Genomic DNA, 27228 nt, shown 5'->3' with positions numbered 1-27228 from the left:
GGGAATGTCTGGCATTACCCTGTGGGGCAGGGTTTTGGGTGAAAGTCAGAGGACCAGCGACGCCAAGATCTGAGGACAGGAGATGATGCCCCAACTCAGGCAGAGAGAGCATATGCCCCTCCTCCACCTTCTTGTTTTGCTCAGGCCCTGAAGGGATTGGAGGGTGCCCACTGCCTGGGTGAGGGCGTCTTCTTTACCCGGCCTTCAGATTCAAATGCTAATCTATTTCCAGAAATACGCAGAAATGAGGTCTCCCCAGCTCCCCAGTCATGCATTAGTCCAGTGAAGCTGATACATACAGTGACCCAGCGCGTGTTGATGTTTTCAATATGAGCACGTGAGCGCAGGAGGAGGGCTTAACTGTCAGGAAGCAGGCTACTTGAAGTTCCCGCTGGCGTCCAGATTCCTCAGGGAAACCCGCCTTCTCACCGCAGGCACAGTTCTTCTCATGGGAAAAATGATGCTCGAGGATTTCAAAGTATACTAATAGAAAAAAAGAGCCCTGGACAGGTGGCTCCGTTGGTTGGAGCATCGTCCAGTACACCGAAAGGATGTGGGTTCGATCCCCGGTCAGGACGCGGTCAGGATGCGTAAAGGAGGCAATAAATTGATGTTTCTCTCCCACATCAATGTCTGTCTCTTCCTCCCTCCTCTCCTCCCTCTCTTTCTCTCTAAAAACCAGTAAAGACAAAAACATATCCTTGGGTGAGCATTAAAAAGAAAAAAATCCATCTCTACCAATATTTTGAAGCAAATTGAACTCTCTCAGGTGCTCAGAGGTGATGGGGACTTCACTTCCTGAGCTGTTTGCTCACAGGGTTTAAGCTACAAACTTGTTGCACTGGTGCTTATCTTTTTTTTTTTAATTGTTTAAAATATTACATATGTCTCCCTTTTCCCCAATTGATACCCCCCGGCCACTCCCACCCCCCAGGACAAGCCCCCACCGCCCCAGTGTCTGTGTCCATTGGTTATGCTAATATGCATGCATACAAGTCCTTTGGTTGATCTCTAACCCTCCCTTCCCCTGCCTTCTCTCTGAGGTAGGACGGTCTGTTCAGTGGTACCTTGTCTCTGGATCTATTTTTGTTCATCAGTTTATGTTGTTCATTATGTCCCACATCTGAGTGAGATCATGTGATATTTATCTTTCTCTGACTGGCTTATTTCGCTTAGCATAATGCTCTCCAGTTCCATCCATGTTGTTGCAAATGGTAAATGTCACTTCTTTTTTTATAGCAGCGTAGTATTCCATTGTGTAGATATACCACAGTTTTTTAATCCTCTCATCTACTGATGAGCACTTAGGCTGTTTCCAAATCTTAGCTATTGTAAATTGTGCTGCTATGAACATAGGGGTGCATATATCCTTTTGGATTGGTGTTTCTGGTTTCTTGGGATATATTCCTAGAAGTGGGATCACTGGGTCAAATGGGAGTTCCATTTTTAACTTTTTGAGGAAACTCCATACTGTTCTCCACAATGGCTGCACCAGTCGGCATTCCCACCAGCAGTGCACGAGGGTTCCTTTTTCTCCACATCCTTGCCAGCATTTGTCGTTTGTTGATTTGTTGATGATAGCCATTCTGACAGGTGTGAGATGGTACCTCGTTGTTGTTTTGATTTGCATCTCTCAGATGATTAGTGACTTTGAGCATGTTTTCATGTGTCTCTCGGCCTCTGTATGTCTTCTTTCGAAAAATGTCTGTTTAGGTCTGTTGCCCATTTTTTTATTGGATTGTTTATCTTCCTTTTGTTAAGTTGTATGAGCTCCCTGTAAATGTTGGAGATTGACCCTTATTGGAGATAACATTGGTAAATATTACAGCAAGCAGTGGGCTTTCTTGCTGTTTTGTTGATGGTATCTTTTGCTGTGCAGAAGCTTTTTATTTTGATGTAGTCCCATTTGTTTATTTTCTCCGTAGTTGCACTGGTGCTTTTCACAATCAAGTCAATTGGCATCTTGGCATTGAGTCAGATGCCAAGATAATTTTTTCTTGCCAAATTGCTTTTTTCCATTGCAATTAGCCTTTTTAAGAACCTTACCAAACAACAAATGTGTACACAATTCCCACTCTCCCCAGACAATTAAAACTCAGCTCAGAAGTTTTATCTGTTATAATTTTTATTGATGAAAATACCATCTTCACTCTATCACCCGTTTTTCCATGTATTCTTAGATATCCTCTAAACCAGGCATAGGATTAAGAGAGATTTAATTTTTTTAATAGTATGTGTTCTCTAATCCGAAAATAAATTATTTAAGCTAAAAACAGGGTAGCTGTCAGAGTTTCCTTAATTGGGATTCTTATAAAAGCTCTGAGCTTGGCCAACACCTTTTTTGTCCTCTAAAAGCACTTTGAAGTTGAGTCTGCCACTGCTCTCGGAAACCCATTTTATCTTTTATTCCCGGGCTCAAAGTCTATATTTTCTAGCTTCTCTTGTGGTTAGGGGACCATGTGACTGGTTTCTGGGCCAAGGAAGGTACACTGAAGTGTTTGGCCCATGAAAGTCTCCCACGAGGGAGCCTCCAGGTTCTTTTCTTCTCTCCTTGCTGGAGACGTCCATGCCCAGGCCGCCTTGGCAGCCTTGAGTGGAAATGGCAGCGCCTCTATCAGCCTGGTTCCTAAGGAAGCAGGGACCACTCCCCTCCACCCCCACCATCCCCACTCTGGATCTCCCTTCCATCGCTCACCGACATCCGGGGGCTCAAATACTTTTCCTCCTCCACCATGTTCGATGCTCCAGCCAAGCCTTCCCATGGCCCAGGTTCATGGAACTTCTTACCCTTTAACCTTATTCTTTCTCTGTCTGCCTTCCCAGATAGATTCCTGAATCAGATGCTGAACAATCTTTACAAACAATGACAATGAGATGAGAAGAGCATCTGAATTGCATTACTCTTGAGTGTCTCCACCCACCTGGTGTCTGGTCATAACTAGTGGTCTTCATTGCAGATCTCCTTAATGCTGGCAAAGAAATGCTTCTACATGAACAGTGGACACAAATATAGGAGTCTTGACTCACTTTGTTTACTCAAAGAGAATTTCAAAGAAACAAGTGTGATAGAGGTGAGAAGTCCTGGAAGGTATAAATCTCCTCTCTCTGAATAGGGCCCTGCTTTAACAATGGAACGCTGGAGAAGTGACAACAGGGGCTGAGTCATAGACATAGCTCCTGCCTTCTTTCTTGGAACACTCCCCTTTGGAGCCCTGAAGCTCCACATTTGAAGTCTGACCTCCCTGGGACTACCATGATAGAGGACACAGGTAAGGGGCTCGCTCGACAACCCCAGCTGAGTGTTGCCTCCCAGCCGTTCCTGCCAAGGCATTGGACGTGGTTGAAGCCATCTTGTCAGGTCACTCAGCTGGCAAGTGGTAGCCTGGATGTGACCCAAATCTGATCAAGCAAAGCCTGTGTGTATGCTTTCTCCTCCATAGAGGGGGTCCATCTAGGAGTGCAGGTAATGTCTCAGTGTGGTTTTAATTTGCATCTCTCTGATGAATAGTGACTTTGAGCATCTTTTCATATGTCTGTTGGCCATCTGTATGTGCTCTTTGGAGAAATATCTATTAAAGGCCCTCTGCCCATTTTTTAAATTGGAATGTTTCTTTCAGATGGGTTCTAGACTTATCGGGGCAATCACTTCATAAATTATATAAATGTCCAACCACTATGCTGCACACCTGAAGCTAATGTAAGATTGAATATCAACTGTAATTGAAAAAAGAAGAGTGCAGGTCTCTCCAAAAGTGGCTTCCAAAGAACTAGAAGGTGCTTGTGGCATGATACAGAGCTGGAGCATTAAAGTGGTCATTCATGAAATATACCCCCTTAATCAAGTTTATCAATTTTTGCTGGCCTTTACAAGTTGGTTACTCAGTAAGGATCTAGGGATAGAGTAAGGAATACAGCAGTCCCCATGGGTGTGTTTCAGAAGTTCTGCATCTATATATATAAAAGCCCAATATGCAAATTGTCCCTTCGGGAGTTTGACCGGGAGACCAGGAGTTCGATCGCTTGCTATGATGTGTGCTGACCACTAGGGAGCGGCATGGAATGACAGGAGGCCCCAGCTGGCAGCCGGCAGCTGGGGAAAGGGAGACCCCAGCCGGCAGCCAGAAGGCCCCGATTGGTCCTGATCACCAGCCAGGCCTAGGGACCCTACCCATGCACAAATTTCATGCACCAGCCCTCTAGTAGTTTATATAATAAATCTTTTTAAAAACAAAGATTTATCATCCCTATGACCACCCAGGTTTATCTGCTGTAAAATTCTGTTTCCCCACAGTCCCATTTTCTTAAAGGGATATATCTACAATGGAGTGAGATTATTGGGGTTTGATATTTTCTTTTTATTCACTTCTTTTTCTCGTTGGACTAAAAATTCCCAACTTGTATTGGTCCATCTGTCTTCAAATGCTTTTAATTCATAATAATAAGCACAACTGTTAAAAATAAAACAGAAAAGTAGAGACTCAGGTAGGGCTTTGCCAGACTCCTCCTGATCCCCCACCCCCGTGGGACAGGGAGAATAGTCCTGGGGAGGGGGAGGGAGGAGAGTGGATCTGCTTATACACAATTCATCCCTCCCTCTCAGCACACACAGATGTGTTCAAACACTGCTCGGTGATGTAACTCTTATGGTGCTCGCTATTTTCTGTTCTGAAGAGACCGTACCGTCTGGTGGTTTAAAAGTGCTGATGGGTGTCAAATGATCTGTGTTTAAATCTTGGCTTTGCCTCTTCCTGGCTGGATGGGCTTCCCAGCTTGTGCCTCAGTTTACTCATTTGCAACTCAGACCTCCACCTGGCTGCTGTGAGGATCAAATGAGCCAATCAACGCATGCAATGGCCTCAGAGCCATGCTTGGCAACAGTAAAGTGAAAGTGCAATATAAATATCGGCTGCTTCCTCAGACATTTAATTGAAAGACAATGGACAGGACAAAAAGGAGTGAAAGAATTTGAAGCCACTGAGTAACTGTTACACCAAAAAGCTCATGCACTCTCAGTTATAAGCCGTAACCTACGCAGATAGAGAACATTCTGTTCTTAAGATTAATGGCCTGTCAGGAGGCAATAATCTCTGATAACAAGCCAGAGTCATCATGACTGTATGGTTTTATGAAGGTAGAGAACCAACAGCCTGGATGAACTGTCTCTAGACAGGGCCAGGAAAGCGCGTAGGCCTCCCTCCCTCCCTCCCCCATACCTAATCCCTTTGGCAAGGCAGGGGACCTCAGGAGGACCACCACGCCCAACCCTTGCTTTTCACTCATTCATCAACAACCGCTCATTGTGCACCTACCTTGCGCCAGACACTGCAACGATGAGTGAGACCCTACAACCTAGTTGGAGAAACAAACAGAAGGAAGCTTTAATTAATTTCACAATTATTTACTGACTACCAGGCATCTAGTAGTATGTTAGGTGCTGGGTATTGTGAACAAAACAGACCAAAGACTCTGCCCTCATGGAGCTGGCATTCTGGGGAAGGGAAAGATAGAATACGATATGAAAAAAGTATGACATGTGCATCTAGTCTCTCAGGGGGTGATCAGTGCAAAGGAGAAGAATAAAGCAGGAGAGAACTAGGAGTGTTCCTGCGGGTTGGTGGACTGTCTGTACTTTTAATTTGAATACAGACGGTCTCCGATTTACGATGGTTGGACTTACCATTTTCTACTCTACGATGGTGTGGAAGCAATATGCAACCAGTAGATGGATTCATATCTAGGAACATACTCGGATACTTTCTCCCGACGCTGGACAGTGGCGACCAGCCTAAACACTTAGTACTACACAGTGTATTAGATGCTGTTGCCCAACCGCAGGCTAATGGAGGTGTTCTAAGCATGTTTAAGCTGGGTGAGGCCGCTAAGCTGTGATGTTTGGTAGTTTAGGTGTATTAAATGCATTTTCAACTTACGACTGGTTTATCTAGATGTAACCTCATTTTAAGCTGAGGAGCACCTGTAGTCAGGAACGGCTTTGCTGAGATAAATGCCAGGAGGTGCGGTAACTGTAATCCAGACCCAGAGCATATGGGCCCGGGAAAGCCCTGCCTCTCCCCTGGCCCAGCTGATGGCGGCAGGGAGACAATCCTCCTGCGTGTAAGTCCTCAGGGCAGGACTTGCATTCCTCACGGTCCTCAGGCCGCGGAGGGCACCGCTGAGAAGGTGCCCAGGAAAAGTGACGGAAAGCCTGTGATGTTCGTCAGCCCATCGGCAAGCAACGTGGGCACCGACTATGCCCAGACGCACTCCCTCGGCCCTCGCTGAGCACCGAGTATGTGAGGGATGTTGGATTCTGCCCTCGAGGAACTAGAGTGTAGTCACATGAATTATTCATAAGCGTCAGGACCGAGTGTAGGCTCAGTCACTCCACAAATCCGGACACTCCCCGGCACGTGAAGCCACAGAGCCAGTCCACGCGGCGGGGGTGCGGGCCACTTGCAGGCGCAGCGGGTGGCAGGTGAGGCCTGGGGCGATCTAGGGCGCCCAGGACCCGCTGGGCAGACCCTAAAGAAAGGGACCCAGCTCTCTCCGGGCCTGGGCGCGGGTCTCCGGACGCAGCCGCCCAGCCCCAGCCCCACCTCGGCTGCAGCCAGGCTCCTGGCCCGCGGCGCGCGCCGGCCTCCCCGCGCCCCGCACAGCGCCCCCTCCCGCCGCGCGCGCCCGGGCTCCAGGGGGCGGGGACGAGCAAAGGTCCCGCCAGGCCGCCCTGGCCCCGCGAGCCCCCGCCCCCGCCCGGGCCCGCCCCCACCCGGCATCCCTGACTTGGTCCGCGCGAGGCGCGCGGCTGCTGGGGCTGAGCTGCGGGTGCGGGAGGTAAGTGCGGGCGGCCCTTCCCTCTCCGGCCCCCTCTGTCCCCCCTAAGGGAGGCGGGTCCGGCGGCTGGACAGCTGCCCGCGTGGCGCCCCGCCCGTCCCCGCTTCCCAGTCCCCCTCCCCTAAGCCCCCCAACCCCTTCCCCATCCTCCCCTTCGCGCTGCCACTGCCTTCCCCGCTGGTTGCCAGGGCCGCTGGCACCGTCTTCCCGCGCCACCGCCCTCCCCACTCCTCAGCCTTTGTTCCTGTTTCTCCGCGGGGTGTGCGTGCGGAGGCTTCCCCTCCCGGGGGCCGTGTGCCGGCGGAGCCCCGCAGACGTGGTTTCAGTCTCTGCACCGGGGCGAGCGCCACCCGCCTGCGTGGGATGGGGGAGCCGGGTCTCCCCGTGTTCTCGGCCCGGGTGGGAGGGCGTCGCAGCTGCGGCCCGGCCTCCGGGGCCCTCCCGTGCGGAGCCGCTTGCCACCTGCACCTGGAGGCGGCGGGAGGCGGGCGGCTGGAGGGGGGGCGGGTGATGGAGCGGGGCGTTGGGTGGCGTCCTTCGTGGAGAGCCTGCTGCGCGCCAGGGAGTGAGCAGGGATGCGGGGTGGAGGTCCAGCTGTCGCTGTCCCGGGAGTCCGCGTGGAGCGGAGCAGGGCTGCGCGGCCGGAGAGGCAGCTGCACAAGTTACAGTAAATGAATTGGTTTCAGGACGCACCGCCAACGTGCTCCTCCGATCGAGGCAAACAGCCAAACCGCGGGGAAGGGGAACGCAGGCAATTAGAGCCGAGAAATCGCCCCGCTCCCAGCTGCCGCCCCTCGGCTCACAGGTCCCAGCAGTGCGTTTCTTTTTGTTCTTTTTTGAACCCTAAAGGGCTCCAGCCTTCCGCAGCCTCTCTTCCCAAAGCCTTGGCTGCCTCACCTTGACGCCTTTCCCAGCTCCTGCCTGTCTTGTGACCATCATGTGTGTGTGTGTGTGTGTGTGTGTGTGTGTGTAATTTCATACAATGATTTTTAGTTTAGAAAGAAAGAAGTGATTTGGTCTTGAATTTGTCTTACAAAAGTAAGCTCAGCTACTAGGGCCTGAGCACCAAAGATGACATAAAAGAATGACACTGTTTTAGTAGATTCTATTTCACCTTGTTATTGAGAAAACCGAAAATAATTCAAAACGTGAAGCTGTTAACTGAGAGACAAGCACAGCGCTGTCTCATCACCCTGGGTGGTGGGGAAACAGCGTGCTCCGTAGCCGTGATTTGCTTCCACCATAACTGAAGTTTACCCTTCCCAGCACACTTTCTTACTTTGCAAAATGAGTCATTTGTAGCTCAAATAAAAAAACCCACAAAAACAAAAAGAAAACTGACTGAGGAGTCACCTGAGTAGGGTGCTGGTGCTCAGGACTCAGGCGAGGGAGGCAGGTGGGCCTCGATTGGGAGCTAGGCTCAGCATGAATTCTCTAATGCAGTGGTTCTCAACCTTGGCTGCACATTAGAATCACCTGGGAATCTTTTTAAAATCCTGATTTCTGGGCCTCATCCTCTGGAAATTCTGTTTCTTTGTTACTAATATTGTGGCCCCACCCCATAACAAAGAAAATTTCTGGAGGATGAGGCCCAGAAATCAGGATTTTAAAAAGATTCCCAGGTGATTCTAATGTGCAGCCAAGGTTGAGAACCACTGCTCTAATGTGACATTTAGCTCCAGGTTGGGCTTGCTGCTTGCTGCACTGAGGGAGGCTCACACCAGGAGGAACCCTGGGGGTGTGGGTCTCAGTAAGTGGGTGTTAGAAAAGTTAATGTATTTGGGCTGCAGGCGATTTGGGGGAGAGTTAAGGAAACAGGACTTTGCTCTGATGGCCTCTGCCAGGAAGTGGGGAAATTGTATTGAGTTTCTTCCTAAATCTTGTCTCAAAGGAGGGATGACTGAAGCTGTGGTTGGCAAGAAGCAGCCGTCACTCAGCCAGGACTGGTGGCAGTAGTGGGGGTGTTTGGTCATTTTTCTGGTTTGGACAGTGTTCAGATTTTGTCTGTGTTCAGGCAAGATTGTGAGAGGCCTTGGTTTTTGTCGTGATTTGTCGTGACCAGCGTGGCCCTCCCTGATGTTCTGTGACGTTGTCTGCGTTCGCCAGGGGAATGCCTGGCCCGCGCCTGGCACCACCGGGCCGAGGTCATAGGACCCGGCAGCTTCCGGACGTCAGGGCCGCTGCTTTTTTTTCTTGTGATGTTGGGCAGGTTACTTTGAACTTCAGTGTCCACATCTGTCACATGTGCGCCATGCCTACTCAGGGCTGTTGTGCAGATTAAATGAGGAAATGCGTGGAGAGGATTTAGCCCAATGCCTGGCACACAGCGGGCACTCAACACACAGTTACGCCTACCCCCTCTTGATGTGGTTTATTTTGACATTGAGGTTTCTTCCCTGGAACTATGCAAGCGGAGGCCTGGTGATCAACCAGAGCTGCTCCGGAGGAGAATCTTGAATTGAAATGCTCCCGTCGCTCTGAATCAGGCTTAAGATCGGACAGTGGTGGTCACAGCATCTTCTCATGCAGTCATTCCTTTGGCAACTACCTTTAGGACTCTCTGCTCCCAGGAGCCAGTGGCCAGTTGGCCATGTGCCTTTCTGACTTGGTGTTGTCTTGCTTTCTTGGCCTCTTTGGAGCCTCTTGTCCAGGCGTCTGAGTCAAGATTGCATGCCCTGACCGCATTCACCTGGGCTCTCTGAGTCCTGCTTGGAGCTGGGAGGCCACATGGCAGGAGCTAGGGACCATCTGCTGATAGAATTCTCACGGTGAGAGCCCAGGGCTGTGGGACAGCTGAGAGGGGCAGGGGGGCTTGGGCCACGAGCATTTAGAGCTGGATCTGTCCTGACGCCATTTTCACCTCCTTCCAGGTGGGAGCATTTTAGAAATTTGAATCTGGTCTAGCTTCTGGTTATTTGAGATAGTTCCATGCTTGTCTGTGTCTAAAACCTTCAGTTAGCTCTAATTTTTCAAAATTAAAAATTATTTAATTTTGCTGGCTGGACAGTTACTTTAGATGGTTCAGAATGGTATGGTAGTTTATCTCAATGACTAATTCTGCTGTATTACATTTTTAGCCTATATCCTGCCTGATTTATTATTTCAAAAGTTTCTAGGAATAAAGAAAGAAAAAAATGAGGCAATAGAAAATGGACCAGTGTCACAGTTAAGAAATAGAAATACACAGGCTTTACATAAAAGAAGCTTATTTCATTTATATTAAAATAAGTAGAGACCTGGTGCATGAAATTCGTGCATTGGGGGGTGGGGGTGGTTCTTCAGCCCAGCCTGCGTCCTCTTGCAATCCAGGACCCCTCAGGGGATGTCGGGCCTAAACTGGTAGTCAGACATCCCTCTCACAATCTAGGATGCTGTGTGCACCGGTGACCATACTTTTCATACAGGTGAAAGGCATCTTGCTGTTGTATGGACAGCTACATTTTTTTTTTGCCCTGATTATAAAAAAGTAGTACATAACATGATCCTTCTGAGGCAGTAGTACCATTTTCCCCATCTTATGGGTGGAAAACTGAAGCAGAGAGAAGTTAAGTAATTGGCTTTGTCACACAGTTATAAGTGTCAGAATCAGGGCCGACCACAAAATGTGCAATTCAGAGTCCATGCATGTCATCCCTGCATCATCCTGTTTCTTCAGTGTTAGAGTAGCCTTGCCAGGTTTTAATTTTTAAATCTAAGAGACTGTTCCCAATGTATAGGGTAGGGTTCCTAGGCCTGGCCGGCGATCAGGGCCATCTGTGGGGCGACTGGCGGGCAGGGCGATGCCTCCCCCCTCCCCCCCCCCCCGCTGGCACCCACCTTGGCTGGCAGCCTGGTGCCGCCTGCTTGCCGGCCCCGCCCCAAATTGCCACTGCCAGTCCCCTTCTTCTTGGAGGGGGGGGTTTGCAGATGCTCACACAGGAGCTGCCTTGAGCGTGTGCCCCCCCTGGTGGTCAGTGCGCATCATAGTGACCAATCGTTCCACTGTTCAGTTGATTTGCATATTAGGGTTTTATTATATAGGATGTAACTTAAAACTGTACTGAGATGCCATTTCTCATCCATGAGACTGACACAAACACAAAAAATTGATAACACACTGTTGTTGAGACTGATACTTTCATATCTCATTGGTGACTGCAAAATGGTACAACCTATAGATTATGGATGCATTTACCCACTGACCTTGCAGTCCCTCTTCTAAAAATCTCCCTCAGGTACTCTTGCCCATGAAGACACACATTCAGGAGTATTTAGTGTGGCATTTTTATAATAACAAAAATGTAGAAATAACCCAAGAGGTGGGCGATACAGGCCCGATTAAATAAACAGTGGTGTGTCCCGCGATGGAGTGCTGTGCAGCTGTGGTGAAGAAGGACTAACACGGAAAGCTCTCGGGGATATATTGCTACAGGACAGCAAGCCGGCTGCAGCTCGGCGTAAACTCCTTTTTACTCGTATTTGTATGAAGAACCCGAAGGTGATATACCTGACGGGGAGAGGGATGAAAGGGTAGATGGGGCCAGGAGGAAAGGGTGTGCATATTTTTTCATAGTTTAGGTAGTTGAGCCGTGTCAATATATTATGTATTCAAACATAATAAAAAAGAGCCTCTAATTTAACTTCACAAGGAGCATGTTCTCAGAGCTCCTTGATTGGCTAAACCTGATTGGAACAAACACCTACAAAGCAGCAGCCACCGCCATTAGCTCTTCCTAAAGCAGCCTCACCTGTCAAGAGGGAAAATGGGCTGTTTGACGTTAGAGATGAAAGAAGTCAGCTGAGGAGCTCCCCTTCTTCACCCTCAGTCCCTCTGGGGAGAACCGGTGTCCTTCCCGAGGCTTTGCCGTTCACCACACATGGGGTTTGTGAGCTTTTGCTTTCTGTAATGGCAAACCTGATGTGGCTGCTCTGGAAACATGCTTGATCCAAAGGCAAGTTAGTGACCTTCCTTTCAAGTCGTTCCAGAAAAGAAACCGTAAAAATAGAGGTCCTGAGATCGACGGGAATCCGAGGCAGACTCCATGCAGGTCCTCCCTGGGACAAGCAGGGTGAATTCCCACAGGCCACGGGGGGGGGGGGGGAACTTGTTTTGTTAAAGTTCTTTCCTCCCGTGTTTGGCAAAATGAACCTTGCCCCTTATCCCACACAAACTCTCAGCTGGAGCAGCCTTATTGTTCCCCACCAACCTGCTTCCTCCTGAGTTCCCTCTCTTGGTCCCGGGCATCCCCATGGTGCCTGGGTATAGTCGGAACTTAAGAATAATTAACGAGTGATTCCATAACTGTTTCGAAGAATGAACGAGTGATCCATCGCATGTAAGATCCTTATGCTTAGTGGAGTGATAAGCATAGAGACGAGAACCTGAGCAGATGTAGTTTTCCTTCTTGGAAGCTCACTGTTGACCAGAAAGGAACTTTTTGCGTGTTTTAGAATTTCTTCCTTAAATGTTCATTCCTGTTGTTGATATGCAAGGACTGGGTTAGGTAGCTGCACAATAATCTAAGAAGAGTTTTTATTTTTATTTTTAGAGGAGACCTAGTGATAGGTAAAGAGAAATGTTTTCTGATTTCCCGGAGGAGGTTCATCTGAAAAAAAGGGGGTTAAATTAGTTAACATCTAAGATTATTCCCAGCTGTCTCATTCTATGGTTTTATTATCTACGTTCCTGTCAGACACCAAGGTACAAAAACAAATAAAACACAGTTCTTGTCCATTAGACATTTTAACCTTTGACCATGGATAGTTTTAAAAAATCTTCTTTCCGTTTGTGCTTTTTTAAAAGAATGCTTATATATGTGTGTATTTGCGTATGTGCAGACATGTATAGTTACGTATTGTGAATTGTTAATAACCTTTGTTTATGCTTATATTATAGTATTTAAAAACTTTATCTGTAAAAATTTTTATAAAGTCTTCTAGTCCTTTGTTATAAATACTACACATTTTTTTTTCCAGTGTTTCATTGTCTTCCTAAAGGCCTTTCTCATTTTACAAGTGTACAAATATTTCTGTATTTTTTTCTAGTATTTTTATTGTTTCATTTTTCCTTACAAAACAATACCACATCTAATCCGTTGGGAATTTGCTCTTGTGTATGGCAATAAATAGCACCATTTATTGAATGGTCTAGAATTCATTCACTGACTACAGTCCTTTAATATCTTCCAATGTGTCTCTTCTTTCTTCCTCCAGCTGAAGTGTGACTGGGCCTTCATTCCTGGGTTAAAAAGTAATAGCTGGTACCTTTCCGATTATGAATAGAGGAAATCACAGAGTGCAGAGAAAAAGCCCAGTGGAAGTGGTCATAAGTAAGATACAGATTGGGGTGGTCAGTATGTTGTTCCGCAGGTATTTCCAGGTCTCTGCCTTCCAAATACTTGGTGTAGGATTGTATTTCCTGAGCATAATCATTGGCTGAAGCCATGTGACTAGTTCTAACTAATTGTGAGCAGACATGATGTGTGTCAGTTCGGGGCCAGAGCAGTGGTCGGCAAACTGCGGCTCGGCAAACCGCGGCTTTCGAGCCACATGCGGCTCTTTGGCCCTTTTGAGTGTGGCTCTTCCACAAAATACCGACTTCTGTGCATGGGCCACGAAGTTTCAATCGCACTGTACTGTACGTGCGCACCCGCACATGGTATTTTGTGGAAGAGCCACACTCAAAAGGGCCAAAGAGCCGCATGTGGCTCTCGAGCCAAGGTTTGCCGACCACGGGGCCAGAGCATTTCATTGCTTGGGTGAGACTATCCAGATGATGACTGACGTGCTCGGGCGATGCTGTCCCTTCAGTCTGCATCCCTAAATGACTGTGATGCCATAGCTCACCCATTCTCCTGTGTTGGCCAGGTAGTGTGAGGAATAGATAAACCTTTTTTTGTCACAAGCTGCTAAGATTTAGAGGTTATTTGTTTTTGAAGCATAGCCTCACTTATCCTGACTTATACACATATTTCTTTCAGTTTTTCACTTTGATTTCTTTGTCATCTTCTGAACTCAAGCTAGAGAATTTTCTAGAGAGAAGGTATTTTTTCATGTATACAGATAGGTACTAGGGAGAAATCAAGTAATTTTAGAAAAAAAAAAGTCACAAAATAATAACTTATTTAATTTGGGATAACCTTATTTTTCCAGGTAATCTGGAGTTCTCAAAATGTTTGCCAAAGCAACAAGGAATTTTCTTAGAGAAGTTGATGATGGAGGTAACCTGATTGCAGTATCAAACCTGAATGATTCTGATAAGTTACAACTTCTAAGTCTGGTGACCAAAAAAAACAGATTCTGGTGCTGGCAAAGACCCAAATACCAGATTTTATCCGTCACCCTTGGAGATGTGCTTACAGAAGACCAGTGTCTGAGTCCAGGTATGTTTCCTTTTCTTCTTGTTTACAGTTAGTCCCAGGACAGAAGATGATGGTTCTTCTAGACCAGCGGTTCGCAACCCGTGGGTCGCGAAACCTTTGGGGGTCGAACGACCCTTTCACAGGGGTCGCCTGAATACATCCTGCATATCAGATATTTACATTACGATTCATAACAGTAGCAAAATTACAGTTATGAAGTAGCAACGAAAATAATTTTATGGTTGGGGGTCACCACAACATGAGGAACTGTATTAAAGGGTCACAGCATTAGGAAGGTTGAGAACCACTGTTCTAGACACATGTTGTCTTGAGTGATTGTAAGGTGGTCCCTTGTGATTTTTCCTGTTCCTTGCCTATGGCCTTGAAAACATCTCTTTTCTTCAAATGACATCGTTCTGCAGACCTGACATGAAAGGTTATAGCTTAATTTTTTAATTTTTTGTTAATCCTCACCCAAGTATATTTTTTCCCCACTGATTTTTAGAGCATGTGGAAGGGAGACACACACACACACACACACACACACACACACAGAAATATCAGATGTGAGAGAGACACATCGATTGGTTGCCTCCTGCACGTGTCCTGACTGGGGCCAGGGATGGAGCCTGCAACTGAGGTACATGCCCTTGACTAGAATTGAATCTGCGACCCTTGGGTCAGGGAAATGGAAAAAGCCAAGTGTGAACTTCCTAGGAGACTCTCAGTGTATGTTACGGAGTGATGATGACTGAGGCTGTTTTTATGATGGTATTTGGTTGGATGAAAAAAATCTAAGCAATAGAAATCTGGAGAGCGGCAGCTCAGGTTTGAGATCACCAGATATTTATCTTTAGTGTTCAGATAAGAAGGGCCGATCTCTAAGGCAGTCTGTAGCAATCACCTGGGTATGACCAGATGAGCATGGCAGTTCCCAGGAGACTTGACGGAAGCTGGGACACCAGGTGGGTGGTAGCTTCTTCCTTAGTGGCTGGGTGCCGGGGAGGGAGAATGGAGTGTCTGGAGCTTGTGTTTGAGGGAGGGTGGTGTTTGAGGGAGGGAGAAGGGCATGCCCGCTGACAGCAGAAAGACAGAGACAAGGAGTTGCGTGACAAGGAATTGCCTACCGGGGCAGAGGTCAGATATCATCAGATAAGTCTGCGAAGGGACTTATTTTCAGGGAGAGGGCTGTGAAGGCCAGGAGAGTGTTCTCCAAGGCTGGCGGGTGGGACGGGAAGATCTTCACGGGTAAGGCCAGGTGGCCAACCTGCCAGCTACTGAGTAAGCAGGACACTCGCGTGTGTCCTGGCTGGGCCAGCTCTTTTTTCTGTTTCCATGTCATTGTCACTAGTCCCTTCACCCCGGGAAAGCACCTATTCAGAACATTCTATTTCTTCACCAGGAGAGTGGTTAAATGGATGTTTACGTGACAAATATTCATTAAATTCCACAGATACTATATGTGTCCTTGTTTATACTTGTGTGTATTGGAATTGAGAGATAAAAAACAAACAAAAAAAGTCCCCAGTAGAGCCCTTGGCCATCCGTGCATTCACACCAGCTCTCAGCACCCAGTGTGCTGGGGCCATTTTCTTGTGCCCACACACGGCGTGGCGGCCACCTTTCCATTTGGGGCGCAAGCCTCGTGTTTGCCACGGGTCTGCACAGGATTGGGAAGCTGGGTGACCGGAGGCACAGAGGGGGCCGTGCCAGCATCGGGTCCATGTCTCCTGTACTGCAGTGGTCGTGGAGTCGGACTTCGTGAAATACGAGGGCAAGTTTGAAAACCACGTGAGTGGGGCCATCGAGACGGCACTGGGCAAGGTCAAGCTGAATGTCGGAGGCAAAGGCCTGGTGGAGAGCCAGTCCTCGTTTGGGAGCCTGCGGAAGCAGGAGGTGGACCTGCAGCAGCTCCTCGGACAAGCCGCGGACAGGTAAGGAGGACCGCGTCTGGCTCTTCGGATTTTGACGCATCTCGTGTTTAAAGTTGGATCTTGGTTGAAAGGGTGCCCAGTGGAAACTCGTCAGGCCAGGAAACAGGATGGAGTGCTCGGTGCCTTTATGTTGTTGAGGTGTGTTTCCTCTGTTTCCCCGCTTTGCTGAAAGTTTTTTTTTTTATCACAAGTGGATGCTGGATTTTGTTAAATGCTTTTTCTGCATCTATTGATAGGATCATATGACTTTATCCTTCATTTAGTTTAGGTGGTGTATCATGTTACTTGCAGATATTGAACAAGCCTTGCATCCTGGGAAAAATCCCACTTATTATAGTGAATGATCACTCTAATGCATTGCTGAATTCAGTTTGCTACTATTTTGTTGAGGATTTTTGCATCTATGTTCATCAGGGATATGGCCTATAACTTTTTTTTTTAAAAAAATTATGGCAGAGAGCCCAGCCGGCATGGCTCAGTGGTTGAGTGTCGGCCTATGAACCAAGAGGTCGAGGTTCCATTCCCGGTCAGGGCACATGCCCGGGTTGTGGGCTTCATCCCCAGTGTGGGGCGTGCGGGTGGCAGCCGATCAATGATACTGTCATCATTGATGCTTCTATCTCTCTCTCCCTCTCTGAAATCAATATAAATATATATTTAAAAAAAAATTATAGCAGAGAATGTAAAGGCAGAGGCATGAGTCCGGGTCCCCAGTGAGGGTACCTGGGAGGTGGACAGTGGACTGCGTTCCCCTGAGCAAGCCCAGGTGAATAGCTAGGTCTGTCCATCCCGGATGAGATCACCTCGGGACGGTCTTCAGAAACCCTGTTCATTGTAATTCTCCTCTTTTTCGAATGAAGAATAACACATTTATTGAGACCATTTTGTGATGATCCACATTCGTGTTTTGTTCTTAGGATCATGTATCATCCTGTAATAAATTCTGTACATTTTCTGCCTTGTCTTTCATGGTCAGCTGCCACAGGTCACGTGGCCTTAAGAATAAGCACCACACCCACCCCATCCCTGGCCCAGATTCCTTGCTTCTAATCAGCTGGGGTCTGGGGAATTTTATTGCTGGGAAATCATTTCTGTAGCTTGGTATGTCCCTTCTACCTCTGCCCCAGTCCAAGGGATGCCGGGGGTGGGGACAGGTGACAGCGGGAACGTGGTAAAGAACAAATTTAAAGTCTAGAAATGGAAGAAGGGTCTTACCACAGAGCCACCTCTCCCTTGTCTGTTGCTAAGAGGTAAAAGTGAGGCACCCCATGGGTTGGATAATACGTAAGGCTAATGTTCTTGCTACTTTGCTGGAGCCATAAATTCTTACCTACATCACCTGCCCGTCTTTGGACGCCCACAGTATCACTGGATTGATAAGATGCTATTTGATACACGTGTGGCCTTGGGAGTGGTAGGTAGTAATGGCTTAAGTACTGTACGTTCTTGAGGGCTTATTTGCATCAGCTATTTTTATTTCATGTCATTTAGATAAGTTGTCGTCTGTATACATGTTATTTAGCCCTCAGAATCCAGAGTGCTCTGTTTATTGTCCACGAGATGTGTGCCCATCTCGAAAACAAACTTCAGCCGGCCTAGAAGAAGCAAGTGTGTGTGTGTATAACACTTGTCTAGCATTGCTGGGCATGAGGGCATGCCACGGGAATGAACCTTCCAGATGCACGGAGGGGACCCCTTCGAGTGAGAGCTCTACGCGTACCTTAAAACAGGCGCAATGGAAACCCCGCTAAGATAGATCACGTGTCTCCTCTTTTTCGAATGAAGAACAACACATTTATTGAGACTGTTTTGTGATGACTCACATTCATGTTTTGTTCTTAGGATCATGTCTCATCCTGTAATAAATGCTATACTTTTTCTGCCTTGTTTTGCATGGTCAGCTGCCACAGGTCACGGCCTGAAGAATAAGCTTCACACCCACCCCATCTCTGCCCCAGATCTATTGCTTCTAATCAGCTGGGGCCTGGGGAATTTTATTCCTGGGAAATCATTCCTTCTGCCCCTGCCCCCATTCTCCGCTGTAGGTGCAGTCGTTGGACCAGGTGACCTTTGAGGGTTTTCTCCCGGCTAATCGTCGGATGTGAGGGTCGCGCCAGCTCCTTCCCTTGTGTTCAGGCCTTGGTTCCAGCCGGTTCCTGAGATGCTGGCCTTCTGTGCTTTGCTGGCTGTGGTGGGGTTGAGGTGGGGTTAGCATACAGGCCAATGCCACTCTCATTCTTTGTCAGATTGTAAAGCAAATTCTGCACCCACCGGCCAGGGCTCTGCGTGCTTTGCTTGTTGCAGGAGGTGCTTGTTTAGTTCTTGAACAAAGATGTAGGAAGCCAGCCCCGTGGACAGAGTCAGTGAATGCTGGTGGCCTCATCTTTCATCATATTCTCTGTGGGAAGAGCAGTTCTGCAGCTCTCAAGCTCCCATGAAATTCACTCTTTCGAAAGGTGTCTTTCCTGAGACCTCACGGGCCATCCGGTCTCCGTGTGGTCTGAAAGGCAGCCTACTTATTGTCATTTCCTCCTAAATTATTCTGTCTCCTGGTCTGGGTCTTGGCTCTTAGGACGGGGAGCAGCGGGAAGCCTTTGGCTTTCGGGGGTTTCTGTGCACAGAGCAGTCAGACAGCTGGCACCCCCCTGCGGGAGGGGCCCTTGGCCCTGGGCGTGGCTCCTGTCCTGTCCCGTCCCGGGGAGCTCTACTTTACAAGGCTACTGCAGAGCTATTTGGAACGAGGTGGGATGTAGGGCCTAAGGGGAGACACTCGAGTGCTCTCTTCTTCAGAGATTGGCAGGCATTCTCACATTTCATCACATCCAAGATGCCATGCGTTGTAAGATGCTCCACTGTTTTATGTGCCACTAAGTAAGCACCCTGTCAATCAAACCGCCTCGCCGTCAATGTTAACACACCCCGATTCCAGAGATGGTAGGACCTGCTGCCTTCGCCACCTGGAGGCAGTTAGTTCCTCCACTAGAGGGTGAACGTCCATCCCCCTCAGCCACTTGTCCTCTGGCTTCCTCGGTGTAGGGGGTGGGAGTGGGCCAGGTATGACACAGACCGTAATGTGAGCAGAGGTGGGCAGCCACCGTGGGCGGCCTGGTCATCCGTGTGGTGAGCAGGTTTCTGGAGATTTCCTGCCGGAGGCTCTGGCTGATGCAGCATCTCTGGATGTGGGACGTTTCCTCTGTGATGGAAATGGATGGTCTGTGGGAGGCCCCCCCCGCTGCTCCGGTTCTGAGAGGATCCACTGATCGTCTCTGAGGAGCGCTCCCAGGAGGACTGGGCAGAAAGATTTCTTGCTCGTTAACAAACACGTAATAAGTGCCCTCTGTATGCAGGGCCCAGGGGAGTCCAGGAGGGAGAGGGAAGAGAGGACACAGGGCTTCAGGGACAGACACGCCCCGCCACATTCTCCTGGCCCTTGTTAGCCGTGTGCCTCTGGGTTATGAGCTCTCTCTGCTGCGTGTCCCTCCGTGAAATAAGGGTGACAGTGACTTTATGATCCAGTTACGTTGTCCTTAGTTGCAAAGAACACCTGTGATTGCCTCACACACGAAAACATCTGAGGGTGGGTGAGTCACCCTGACCCTGAGTTAACGGTGGCTGGTTAGTTCGGCAGCTCAGTGGAGCCCCCCTGTGGCAGCTTCCACGCATTGCTGGTCTCAGCAGCCTAGTTCTCTTGATCTCCATCCAAATGGCCACATTGAAGATGACAAGGCAGAAAAGGGGTCTCTTCCGTGTGCCTCTTTGTGAGGTCTCCTCATGGGACCCCATCAGACTTCTCAGGTCTCGGGTCAGATCGCCATGGAGGCCACATCCTCCCCAACCGCTGCTAACGGGCAGGATTTGGGGAAGAATCCACTCCGGATCAGGACAGTCATTTTCCCTGACAGTAAGCGACCTCTGTCTGTCTTAGGTCTCCCCTTCTCACTAAGGTGAGTAGCTTGTCCAGCGTTCAGTTCCAAAAGGTGGCAGCAATGCCCAGCAAACAGGACCCAGCCGTCCGAAGAGTGCCCGGCAGTGCCTGCCGCCTGCCAGCGGCCAAGGAGCATTTCCCAGGAGTAATATCCACGGTGCCTTCTGGCTGCCCCCCCCCCCCCCCCCGTCACCCCAATCATAGCCTCGGAGGTGGGCTCTGGCCCTGGCCACGCTGTTCCCTGCCCCACGGGGTGGGTGTGTGGCTGGCCCTGCCATCAGGTGCAGGAGGAAGTCACGCTCCTGCAATGGACTTTCCCCTCTTCCTTCGGTGTTTGGGCGGTTCTGGAGGGAGGTGGGCCTTTAAGCAATGGAGCCTTGGGTGGTCTAGGCTAAATTTTTTTTTCTTTTTCCAAACACTTCATGTTTAGCTAAGACAATAGCAAGCCTTTCAGTGGATCTATTTAAGGCACAAGGCGGTGCGGTGATTCCCAACATGCCAGGGTTGCTCTAGGCCAGCCGTGGGCAAACTACGGCCTGTGGGCCGGATCGGCCCGTTTGAAATGAATAAAACTAAAAAAAAAAAAAGACCGTACCCTTTTATGTAATGATGTTTACTTTGAATTTATATTAGTTCACACAAACACTCCATCCATGCTTTTGTTCTGGCCCTCCGGTCCAGTTTAAGAACCCATTGTGGCCCTCGAGTCAAAAAGTTTGCCCACCCCTGCTCTAGGCCTTAGCTGTCCCTGCCGTCATCCTGGGCTGTAGGCCGGGAGGTGTGTGCACAGGTCTGGGGTGTGGGCCGGGAGGTGTGTGCACAGGGGAGGAGCCATGGCCTGAACTGGAATGAGTGTTTTCAGGAACCTGCTAGGAGATGGAACCACGTAGAATGGATGGAGGAGGGCGGGGCAAGGACAGCCAGATGGAGTTCTGCCAGGTGGGTCAGTGCCTGAGCATCAGGACCACAGGCCCCTCAGGAAGGTTTATATCTGCACATCATCCTTTAAACCGCACCACAGACCGCCCTTCCCTCCACCTTCCGCACGTTCTCTCTCTCACACACGGATGCATATAGATTCAGACACTTACACATTCATTACAGCGCACAGACGAAGAGGGAAAAGCCCTCTAATTCGTTTTATTCAATCATTTATCCCCAAAACCTGTACTGAGTCGTTGCCGTGCACTAGTGCGGTCCTGAGATAAGCTGTCGACAAGCTGGGCACAGCCCGATCTCCATGCAGGCTACAGTCTCCGTGGTCGGCAAACTGCGGCTTGCGAGCCACATGCGGTTCTTTGGCCCCTTGAGTGTGGCTCTTCCTAAGCCTTAGGAGTACCCTGATTAAGTTAATAACAATGTACCTACCTATATAGTTTAAGTTTAAAAAATTTGGCTCTCAAAAGAAATTTCAATCATTGTACTGTTGATATTTGGCTCTGTTGATATTTGGCTCAGTTTGCCAACCACTGTCAGGTTCTCAACCTTGGTGCACATTAAAATCACCTGGGAATCTTTTTAAAATCCTGATTTCTGGGCCTCATCCTCCGGAAATTCCGTTTCTTTGTTACTAATGTTGTGGCCCCACCCCACAACAAAGAAACAGAATTTCCGGAGGATGAGGCCCAGAAATCAGGATTTTAAAAAGATTCCCAGGTGATTCTAATGTGCAGCTAAGGTTGAGAACCCCTGGTCTAGACTCAGGAGAGGACGGGCAGTGAACACAGACGAACGAGCTGGAAAAGTACCGGTGGAACTGTGCTCTCTGAGGTGGTCTCAGGACATGACAGTGGGATGGGGGTGAGCAGGGAACACCGCCTCCCCAGGTGATGAGCGCCTGTGGATGGGGCCATGGGTCTGGCGTGTTTAAGGCACAGGGATAAAGCAGGAGGTGGGGTTGCCTAGAGCAGGCCAGGTGCTGAGGCCATGTGTATGTGTATGTGTGTGTGTGTGCACGCGTGCATGTGTGCACGTGCATGTATGTGTGTGCACGTGCATATGTGTGGTGTGTGTGTGTGTGTGTGGTGAGGTTGAGATGCGATGTGGCCATGAGGGCTTCTAAGCAAGTGAGTGACATGACAAAGTCCCTCCAACCCAGTTACATAGCTGTAATTCCGTCACATGGCTTTGCTTTGTGGGCCTCAGCAGAGGAGCCCAGAGAGGTGGCTGGAGTCAGCTAATGGTTAACATCGTGCTCATCTAAACCTTGCGACAATCCCACACGGACAGTGTAGTTACCGTCAGTGTGTCCATGAGAGGGCCCAGGTGCAGATGTGGGGTGAGTCACTCAAGGTCACCCAACCAGAGGGGCGGGGCGGGGATTGGCACCCAGCAGGGCAGGCTCCAGCCCCGGCTCTGTGTGCCTCCCGAGAATGGAGCCTGGGTAGCTTTTTGTTGTTGCTGTCTATTTATTTTCATGACTTAGCTAATATGTGTGAAACATTGTTATGATTTGCATCTCTTTAACCACTACTGAGATGCTTTTTTACGTCTTTACTTTTTTATTGTGATAAAATATATATAACATAAAATTTGTCACTTTATTTATTAATTTTTTAATCCTCATCTGAGGACACGTTCATTGATTTTCAGAGAGAGAGGGAGAGGGAGGGAGGAGAGAGAGAAAACAGACACACTGACCAGTTGCCTCCCTTACTCGCTCCGACGGGATCCGAGGTATGTGCCCTGTCTGGGAACCAAACCCAGGACCTCCGGGTGTACAGGAGGTCCCTCCAACAGCTGAGCCACACCGGCCAGGGTGCTATTTTTAAAAAATATATTTTTTTATTGATTTCAGAGAGGAAGGAAAAGTGAGAGATAGAAACATCAATGATGAGAGAGAATCATTGATTGGCTGCCTCCTGCACACCCCCTACTGGGGATCGAGCCTGCAACCCAGGCATGTGCCCTTGACTGGAATTGAACCTGGGACCCTTCAGTCCGTAGGCCAATGCTCTATCCACTGAGCCAAACCGACGAGGGCTGGGGCGCTGTTTTTAAGTGTATAATTCGAAGTCATTAAGGACATTCACACTGTTGTGCAGCCAACACCACTATCCATTTCTAGAACTTTTTCATCACCTCAAGAACTTCCCCATTCCCCTCCCCCGCCCTGGCCACCTCAAATCTCCTTTCTGTCACTATGAATTTGCCTAGATAGTTCATATAAGTCCCGCTGTATGACAGAAGCAGAATGGTCCAATGTTTCTCCTTTTGTGTCGGGCTTATCTCACTCAGCATAATGTCTTCGAGGTTTGTTCGTGTTGTAGCATGCACCAGGACTTTTATGTTTGAACTAGTGACCCAGGGCATGGATTCGTGCACATTGAAAGGAAATTAATTAGAAGGTGGCCAGAGGGGCAGGTCTGGGCAGGGTGGGACTGGGTGAGATGGGCTGGACATGCCCTGGAGCCAGCCTCTAACGGTCTCTCCCAGCTGGCCGCACCTGGGGTGGTGCCATGGCTCAAAGGGCGTCTGCGGAGTAAGCGGGGTCCCTCTGGCAGGTGGGGTCCCTCGGCCTGGCCTGCAGGGATCTGGCTGAAACCGGCTTGCTGACATCCCCCAAGGGATCCCAGAGTGTGAAAGAGCACTCTGCAAAGTTGCTGTCATCCAGGGTGTGGAACTCAAACGCAAATGTGCAGTAAACCAGAATCAGGGCCGACAGTGCCCCAGCAACAACATAACCCACGGCCGAAGGTGGAATCGCACAGCCCTGTGAGGAATCGGGCTCCCTTCTCTCTGGTTTCGAGGTTCATCACCTGAAAACTGCCACTGCCAAGTCACTGCAGCTCCTGCATTTAGCATCTGCCCCCTGGTGGTCAGTGCATGTCATAGCTACCGGTCGGACAGACACTTGGCATATTAGCCTTTTATATATACAGTATATAGATAATATCCCATTCTGAGCATGCACCACAGCTGTCTGTCCATTCCTCTGTTGATGGACACCTGCTGTTTTCACTCTAGGCAGCATGTTATGTGGAGGCAGGACCTTCCATCTGCTCACTGCAGTTCTGGGGGCACTTTCAGAACCCTGAGAGTCTGTCTGCCTGAAGTGGGGGTGGGGGGTGAGCTTGTGGCTGCTGAGCTTTTCAACGTACTAACCTTGGAATGTTTACACAGCCAGGATGAGCACTGTAATTGTTTTCATGCCAGAACCAAGTCTAATTTGTTCTCTTCCTGTCCACTTCATAGATTCAGCAAATGAAATCCCCGGAGAGGTTATTTCATTTGCTCCTAAGCGTGAAATCATCTCCTGTAGATGGAAATTTAGCTTATTCTTGAAATTCCCCAGAGTAGCTGTGTGGGAGCTTGAGTATGCTGTGTGACCTTGAGCAGGCCATGCCTCCCGGGCCTCAGTCTCCCCATCTGTAAAATTGTGCAAACCCCTTTGTAAGAGATTAGATGTCCTCCCGGGACTGACGGGTGAAGAGGTCCCATTTTCCTTCAGATCTGGTATCTTCCCTGCGGCTTGCACTGGAAGCCTGCCCTCCCCTCTGTGAGGACCTGGTCAGCATCCTCCCTCCCCCGCCCTCATCCTGGACTTCTGGGCCCCAGCTGGGCTGCCTGTGCTCCCTCAGCGCTGATTAAATGACAAAACGGGGCCCCCAGGTGTGAGGCAGGATTGCGGGTCCTGTTTGGGTTGTGTTTCCTTTCCGCCTCCTTGACAACCAGCGCTGCTTTTGACCAGGGCTCCCCTCCCCAGTGTCCAGCCTGTGTCCAGGAGCCTGGCAGCTCCCAGTGCCCGGGGGGATGGTTGATGCCTTCCTGCCCCTCCTCTCATCGCAGGAAATAAGATGCTGGCTGTCACCTGTTCACTCCTCGGCCACGCCGCTGTGTGAGCAGAGAAAATTCACACTGCGTGTCCCCCGAGGCACAAGGCCACTAACAGCGTCTTTGTTCTCAGGAGGATCAATCTGAAAAGCCCCCTGCTGCAGCAGGTGCTGGAGAGGCGGAACGAGGTCCTGTGCGTGCTGACGCAGAAGATAGTGACCACGCAGAAGTGCGTGATATCCGAGCGCGTGCAGATTGAGGAGAAGTTTGGCGGCATGGTGGGGGTCCAAACCAAGACGGTGCAGGTGTGCACGTGGGGGCGGCATGGCGGGGTCCAAACCAAGACGGTGCAGGTGTGCACGTGGGGGCGGCATGGCGGGGTCCAAACCGAGACGGTGCAGGTGCGCACGTGGGGGCGGCATGGCGGGGTCCAAACCCAGACCATGCAGGTGCGCATGTGGGGGCGGCATGGTGGGGATCCAAACCGAGACGGTGCAGGTGCTCACGTGGGGGGCGGCATGGCGGGGTCCAAACCAGACTGTGCAGGTGTGCACGTGGGGGCGGCATGGCGGGGTCCAAACCCAGACCCTGCAGGTGCGCACGTGCGGGGGCGTTGGCACCAGGCAAGGCCACAGCAGCCTCACTGGTTCCACCGTGAGGACATTGGTCAGGGTCCTCGGTGGTGGTGTCTTCATTCATCAGGGCTCTTTGTGTAGCAAGTTAACAGAAATGGAAATGCAATTGGCTTAAACGAGACAGAATTTATTGGCTCCTGAAATTGAAGCCTTCAGGAGTGGCTGGCTACCGTCACTGCTGGATCCAGGACTCCAGGGAGTGGATTCCCTCGGATGGGTTCTCTCCTCGGGCTCTCTCCCCACCTGCTGGGACCCGAGGGGCGAGCTCGGGCTGGATCTCAGGGCACCATCCTGGGCCGCCCGTTTCTGAAGTGGACCTAAGGCCAAAGCAGTGGGACGTGCGGGGGGGGGGGGGGGGGGGTGGGGTGTCAGGCTCAGTCCCTAGGAAGATGGGTCAAAGGAGCACCAGCCTGACCACATCACCCCCACAGCCTCTGGCAGTCAGGGGTCTCAGAATGGCTTTGGGATTGGCTGCCTCAAAGCCTTTGCGGATTGAGTGAGGGAAGGCAAAGGTCTGCACATCTGTCTGTCCAAGCCAGTGGTTCTCAACCTTCCTAATGCCACGACCCTTTAAAACAGTTCCTCATGTTGTGGTGACCCCCGACCATAAAATTATTTTCATTGCTACTTCATAACTGTAATTTTGCTACTGTTATGAATTGTAATGTAAATATCTGATATGCAGGACGTATTTTCATTGTTACAAATTGAACATAAAGCATAGTGATTAATCACAAAAACAATATGTAATTATATATGTGTTTTCCGATGGTCTTAGGTGACCCCTGTGAAAGGGTTGTTCGACCCCCAAAGGGGTCGCGACCCACAGGTTGAGAACTGCTGGTCTAAGCAGTGCTTCTGGATCACATTGTAGTCTTACCACACTGGCCCCGAGCCAGGGCTGAAGTTGGTGGGGCAGGGGCTCTGCACTCCACGCTGCTTCCCCTCCAGCCTCCCCTGTCTGAGAGCCCAGGTGCACCCACAGGGGCTGGGTTCCCCCTCAGGCTTTCCTATTGGGCAGGGTTTTCATTAGGACTTCCGTGCAGTTCCTGTAATCCTGTGAGGGAAATGGGAAGTTAGCTTATTTGTCTTACTACCTGATTCATCACCAGAGACCTAAGTTCACTGTATCCCGATCCCTGGAACCTCACTGTTGTACCACCAGGTTGGCCACTTACTAGGGAATGTGTAGGTCATGAGGCTCCCCTTCCCACTCCTCGAGGGCATGTGCACGAGGCCCTGGGGGAGGCGGGGGGGGGGGGGGGCGGGCGGGGTGGCTGAGCGCCAGGTCAGAGTGTGCTCCCGCCCACAGGTGTCAGCTACGGAGGATGGGACTGTCGTCAAGGACACCAACGTGGTGCTGGAGATCCCGGCTCCCACCACCATCGCCTACGGCGTCATCGAGTTGTATGTGAAACTGGACGGCCAGTTCGGTGAGTGCTGCCTCCTGCTGGGGCTCTTGGCCGACTGAGCCAAGGCTGAGGGACAGGCTGTCTTCCCTGGGGCGCACACTGGGGATGGACGCGAGATCCTGAGCGTTCGTGGCTGTCCCATGAGGAGACAGTGGGCTGCGCTGGGAGCGTGTGGGGTGCGGTTTCACCAGCACGACGCAGGGCTAAGAGCGTGTCCTCTCCATCAGACAGACCTGAGAGGCCTCGGCCAGCTGTGGAGCCTTGCTGAGCCTTGCCCACCTGGGAGGGGCTCCCGCACGAGGCCGCGGGACGATTAAACCGGTGAGGCACAGGGAGTGCTGGCACCGTGGTCGTTCACTAAGTTCTCCACCTCAGCAT

At 50.0% G+C, this 27228-nt stretch overlaps 1 protein-coding gene across 4 annotated transcripts in view; it reads left to right on the top strand.

Annotated features, from left to right (window-relative positions):
• The first annotated feature begins 3205 nt into the window (after positions 1-3205).
• The window catches only part of GSDME (gasdermin E), a 36891-nt gene continuing 12868 nt past the window's right edge, over positions 3206-27228 (top strand). For 2 of the 4 annotated variants that reach the window (XM_070424439.1, XM_070424442.1), the window contains exons 1-5: positions 6775-6831; positions 13963-14192; positions 15913-16105; positions 24937-25108; positions 26751-26871. In XM_070424439.1, the coding sequence (XP_070280540.1) occupies positions 13982-14192; positions 15913-16105; positions 24937-25108; positions 26751-26871 (697 nt within the window). In that variant the 5' untranslated portion in view covers positions 6775-6831; positions 13963-13981. Of the gene's footprint in view, positions 3270-6439; positions 6476-6774; positions 6832-13962; positions 14193-15912; positions 16106-24936; positions 25109-26750; positions 26872-27228 lie in introns of those variants that run through there. The other 2 variants (XM_070424440.1, XM_070424441.1) reach the window with 2 other exon arrangements.

This window comes from Myotis yumanensis, unplaced genomic scaffold, assembly GCF_028538775.1.
Source record: "Myotis yumanensis isolate MYYU_CA2020_CCGP unplaced genomic scaffold, mMyoYum1.0.hap1 SCAF_9, whole genome shotgun sequence".
NCBI lineage: Eukaryota > Metazoa > Chordata > Mammalia > Chiroptera > Vespertilionidae > Myotis > Myotis yumanensis.
This window is presented reverse-complemented; position numbering and strand designations above follow the sequence as displayed.